Source organism: Platichthys flesus, chromosome 24, assembly GCF_949316205.1.
Source record: "Platichthys flesus chromosome 24, fPlaFle2.1, whole genome shotgun sequence".
In the NCBI taxonomy this organism is placed as follows: domain Eukaryota; kingdom Metazoa; phylum Chordata; class Actinopteri; order Pleuronectiformes; family Pleuronectidae; genus Platichthys; species Platichthys flesus.
Window position 1 is genome coordinate 9,347,489 of NC_084968.1, and position 6,084 is coordinate 9,353,572.

At 39.4% G+C, this 6,084-nt stretch overlaps 1 protein-coding gene across 1 annotated transcript; it reads left to right on the forward strand.

The window, feature by feature from the left end:
• Positions 1-2,366: 2,366 nt before the first annotated feature.
• Positions 2,367-5,706, forward strand: LOC133950223 (caspase activity and apoptosis inhibitor 1). The gene is made up of 6 exons (XM_062384473.1): positions 2,367-2,594; positions 3,847-4,041; positions 4,444-4,528; positions 4,643-4,700; positions 4,811-4,866; positions 5,000-5,706. Exons 1-6 carry the CDS (start codon positions 2,490-2,492, stop codon positions 5,485-5,487), a joined length of 987 nt encoding a protein of 328 aa, XP_062240457.1. The 5' UTR covers positions 2,367-2,489; the 3' UTR covers positions 5,488-5,706.
• The last annotated feature ends 378 nt before the right edge of the window (positions 5,707-6,084 follow it).

Sequence of the window (6,084 nt, forward strand, 5' to 3'; positions counted from 1 at the left end):
GGCTATCAATGGTGATGACTGGTAATAAATCAAAGCTGGCAGACAATGCCAGTTCTCCTTCAGCCAATAGGACTCTGTGATTGAATTTGCGATCCCTTCAGGGCATTTCTTTATTACATATGAATTCACACACTGCGGAGCTTTCCCATTGAAGCACAGGATCTGGAAGTGAGTTCCTTTAAGAGCACACGTGTATTTAGGTTCAGGTACTGACACCGTGTGTGTGTGAGGTGTCATTTCAATGCTTAATCATTGTTACTGTGAATAATCTTGCTATTACTCTCCACATTCAAAGGTACAGTTTAAGCTAAAGTGGGAATTCAACCGACACGCAGTGCTATACGCCATCTATCTATCTATAGACCTAGTGTGAACGCTTGAGGCATACATCAGTGGTGCTAGTTGGTTTACTGCCACAGAAAGTACAGTGTATTGAGTTGTATTTCAACATTTTATTGCAAGTTACCTTCACAAATCTAGAAATTAATAAATTATACAAAGACTCTTTGATTAAACATTTCACCTTGGTTTTTCGCTCGCTCTTAATGCAGGAGTGGAATGCAAAAGAACGCGTTCATTGAACACTTTCACTTTTATGAGAACGATGAACTGAATGCAACTCAATGACAAATAATTTGTTTGAACTGTGAACACGTTCATATTGTAGCATCCTCGCGTATAGACAACATGAAACCTCTCTTTGTGTAACTTTATCAAAGTCCAGCGAGCACGACGCACTTCTTGTTCGTAACTCCGACACTCCTATCATCCACCACTGTATTCTTCACTCCCCTTCCTCATTCACCCTTGATACGCCAACTCATCAGCCAATGAGAGCCTGCCATCCCACAAAACCCCACAGCCATTGGCCTAGAACTGTCACGTGCCCCACCACTACCTTTTCACTGACCCTCAGGACATTCAATACTTTCTCCTCATGTCTAAATCGAAGGCTTTCACCATGTCATTTGCTCAGTGCCTGTAAAGTGTCCGCGATGTAGCCTAACCTAAACCAACTACCTCGACTTCGCACTACGTTACCCATCACTCATGGCACACATATGCAGACCAAACAAGCAACGTATTCCAAGTGTTTTCTTCTCTGGCCAGTGTCTCAGCTCTGAACCATAGTTGAGAGCTCAGCACATTGGTCATGGCCGGCCCTGGCAATGTTGGCGCCCTAGGAGAGATTTCAAATTGGCGCCCCCCCAACACACACACGCAAACTGTCATGCATCCCCAAGAACTATTGGACTGTAAACAGATGCACACACAGAAAAAAACTATACAAATGTATAATAAAAAATATCAAAAGAGTCCTGTACTGATAGCATATCATGTCGATACAAATAAACATTAATGATGTCCACAATCGGGGTGATTCCTAAAGATTTCGACAGTAAAGGCAAGGGGTAGTGATGGTGAAGGTTTTCTTTAACAAGTTAAGTCTTTCATACTCACTTTCCACCTTAAAACTATGAAATTAACTGAACTATGAACTAGTTCAGAATTTAAATGAACTATGAATGTGAACTATTCATGTTTACTTGTATGAACTGAACTTTGAACAAGTTCTTGAGAGGTGTGAACTTGTACAACACTGTCAGCATCAAAGCATTCATGGTCCATGTATGTCCGCAAACATGTTTTAATGGCGTGTAATCAAACTTTGACACCATGCCACCGTCACACTGTGTGACCAAAAATCGGTCTTTGAGTTAGTTTGTATCTCCATGTTGTTGTGATGACACTCATCTCAATTTGAAGTTGATCTGATGTAAGCCCTGGTACAAGTACCTCAAAGTAAAAATGAGGAATATGGCCAAAATGGCCACTAAAGGCAAAATAGCAGGCTTCCTGTTGCGTTTTTCAAATTGCACCCATAGACTTTTTTGTTTGGCTGGTCGTGATACATATGTGTATAGATTTTTGTGAAGATTTGTGAAATGCAAATCCTTTTCCTGAACACTCATGTGCGAAACGTCTTGTGAAAGAGGGAATTATTACATAAGATTATTCTTCTTTCTGCTCCTTTTTTTATTCAAGATTTGAGATTGTGTGTTTGCATTTAAATTTGTTTTGTTTGGTTTCATGAATAAAATAAACTGTAAATGTTAACTTGATACATCTGTTAATGAGCATTTGATATCACAAATATATATTTTAAATAGATTTAATGTAATATATACATTTTATGTTAATTTTACTTTTTGAAATGAAGGAATGTCACAACTATTTTGTCAAATCTGAATAAAAAATATATCTGATGCCTTTATTTTGTGTGGTTTATGAAATACAGTCAGAATCCACCAGATGGTGCTGGTCAAAGAGGCGAATCTTGTTTGACTTCCGTCCCCCAGAGGAACTTGCCGTCGCTCGCTTGTGACGCAACACTCGCGCGACGTTTCACTTCTGGTAAAGTGGCTACAACAAGAGAGCAAACCACCTCGTTGATAAGAAAGTGCGTCGTTCGGTCTAAACAAAACAAAATGCTGAAAAAGAAATCAAGCGGTGGCGAGAAGAAGAGGAAACACTCACAGTCTGAAGAGCGACACGACAACAGTGCACGCAGGAGCACGGGAGCGAATGTGGAGGTGGGAGAACCAAGCTAGCATCATGCTAATCACATGTACAGTGTATACAGTGATTTATAAAGCTACGATACTTTTTACATATGTAGTTTGTTTAAACTACAGCTTTTGGCTGTTTATTTTAGCATATACATACATTTATTTCTGTATTTTAGCCCACTGGATGGGGTAATGCTACCAAGGAGAGGCTAATATTCGCCATTAACCTTTAATGTGTAACAGCTGTGTAAAAAAAAAACTCCAAGCTGCTGGACCGTGACGTGACATGTTTAATATGTCTGTTGCATGTCACAGTTCCGACAGGAGCTGTGTGTGCAGTGTGTATTGTTTGTGTAGTGTGAGACCATCCGTGTGGTTGTATGAGTAACTATCAAGAAGAACAACATGGTGTCCCCTGGCGTTTTCATGTCTCCTGAGTTGTCAGTAGAGAAAACACACAGATCCTAAGTCACGTCTCTTTGACTAATCTATCAGTGTTTATACGACTTCTACAACTTCATTTATGTAGTCCAAGCAAACCTACCTTGTTGAGCCAAAGTTCTATACAACACAAACATAACAGTGAATGTATACACAAAACAAATGTATTATCATTATTAATATTCCCTCCACCACCACTAATTACTGTAATAACAATTTAGGCCCAACGAAGGGCTAATGAGTAAAGATGGGTTTTCAGATTACGTTTGAACATTTCTATTAAAGAGGAGTATCAGGTGATGTCCTGACAGTCCATCAAAAAGCAATCGTACAACAAGATCATAGGATTCACTGATGTGGAATTACTATAATAACCCTACTGTTTATGGGGTTATCACATTTACAGACGTATTGATTTCAATTCATTGTCATTTTGGAGGCTTGAGTTTCTTGTGTTCTAAAATTGGACCAAGTTATATATATTTAAACGGAAAGGTAATCCGAACTTCATTCACCATTTGTATCAGTTAGGAAAAGCTAGATATCATAACTCTCTCAGTATAACACAAGATTAGCACATGTCTGGTCAGCTTTAGGAACTTGGTAATCTGTTTCCCATTAAACTTAAAGAGGTGATAATTCTGATATACATTCATTAAGGGGCATGTCCTGTATTAGGACTTCTAACAAGCAATTTGAATAAATCTAATTGTGTCAGTTAAAGCATTTGATATTAATAAAACCTTCCTCGCCTTAAACCAACACAATACTGATTTCAAGTTGTTTACAGACCTACAGACACTGTCTTTTAACTTATTGTACTGTTTTTTGAAAGGTGAACTCCAAAGATGAATGCGCTGACCGAGAGCTGGACAGGATTGGCAGCGACATTGAGGAGGGGGGGCTGGACCTCAACCTCCCATTTCAACCCATCACTGCCTACGTGGCCGACAAGAAGGAGATGCTCCGCCAGTGTCTCCTCGTGCTGGGGGAGAAGAAGCTGCGGAAGATGCTGCCTGATGAGCTCAAGGTGAGGAAGGGATCTCAGAATATTAGTATGAAGAGAAAATAAAAACATCACTATTAAATAAAAATGTTATATCTGGGTTGTTGTGAATTTATTCCTACTTGTGTCAAACATAAATATTTTATGTGATAAAGAATCGATTCACCAGCCAATGATCAAGCAGCATTTGTGAATAAAAGCTCAGAGATGAATCATAACCAGTCTGAATAATGGATCATCGTCATTTCAACGTAAACTTCCGACATGTATCGCTGTATTTTCAGACATTTTGGTTTGTGTCTTTACGAACCTGATTTCCTGCAGGTGCTTTCTTTCAAAATAATAAGTTGGCAGACATGTGACCAGCGTGGTCATAGTTTTGCACTGAAATCCAACAGCACCGCTTAAACACGTTATTCTTCACAGGATTTTAGTTTAGAGGAAATCAAAAACCTTTGTTGGGAGCAACTGGAGCCGATCTCAGACAGAAATATTTTTCAAATCTTAGCAGGTAAGTAACTAAACTAACAGTGATACATTTTTTTTCTTGAATGTCTGAGCTTAAAACAATACAGGGCTGCAAGCAAAGCATTTCCATTCACCTGAAGCTGTTTATTGTGTCTAGGGGAAGAGCTGACATCTGGAAATGGTGATGAAAACACAGAGGAGACCTTGGAGAGCCAGTGAGTTAACAGTTTCCTGTTACTAAAGGAACTATTTTAATTTCAGTGTAAAATACCAATTTGTTCTCATCTGTGATCCCTGATGTGTTTATTTTATTTTTCCCATCGAGGCAGGACAGTAATGTAGACTCCACATCTTGCATCAAAACCGAGGACCCGAAGCAAGGTAATTACTATTCAATCCACCGAAAAAACATTCCTCAGACACAAAATCAAAGAATTCAAAGACAGAAAATGATTCAAATGGACCATTGTATCATATTATATATCTGAAATATCTCGGTGTATTTTCTTTACAGAGGTTGGTGGCTCAGGTGAGGAGAGCGATGTCTTAAGCATAAATGCAGACACTTATGATAGTGACATTGAGGGACCCAAAGAAGAGCAGGCAGTTAAAGCTTTGAAGTTACAGGGCAGCAGTCGGGATGCAGCTGATCCTCCTGTAAACCCCGACCCAGCTGATCCTCCCGAGCCTCCCCCCGCCGACTCCAAACCAGCCGAAAGAAAGAAAGACATTCAAATCGACATAGATAAAAGCGTCAGTGAGATTTTAGCGATTTCCTCCACTTCAAGTGAAGAGGCAGCTAAAGAGGAGAGCGCACCACTACAGACTGCAGACGTCAGCCTACCAGTTCAAGCCCGACCGGTTTCAAGTGGTGCACCTGCCGCTAGTCAGCCGTCCATTCAACAGCTGGAGCTTCTGGAGCTGGAAATGAGGGCGAGAGCCATCAAGGCCCTGATGAAAGCCAGTGATGGGAAGAAGGTTTCTACTGTGAAAAATGTCTAACATGGTTTATACTTGTTTTTTGTTTGATTTAATGGTTTCAATGCACTGTGAAACACAAACTTTACTGATGCTGAATTTAGTTTAGTTTTTGTAAACTGGATTTTTTTTTTTAATTGGTGTTGTAAATGTAAGATCGATGCCATGTTTGCATTATTACTCCATATTGGAATGGTGTGACAAACTGATTATTCCCTAATTAAACACAAAGAGCTGTTTTAATCCTGCTCTACTGTCAATGACTTGAAATCCATTCATCCATCCATTATCTATAGTGCTTCTATATAATATTCAGGTGGTATGCATCCTGGACAGGTTGCTGAACGTGTTAAAAATATCAAATGCTTTTCCCCCCCTAGGTCACTAGATGGCAGTATTACCCTGCTGCAGCAAATCCAGGGGAGAGCACGAGATATTATTTATAACTTTCATTATAGTAAAAATAGTCATGGGTAGCATTAAAGTCAAGTTACCAACTATTGATATTATATAGTTATTCATTAATTCAGCAAAGATTTACTCTGCAATGGCAAAAGTTATCTGAGTGAGTTTTTAGAGGAAGTGAGCATAAGATTTATGTGTTGTTCTATACGGAAGACC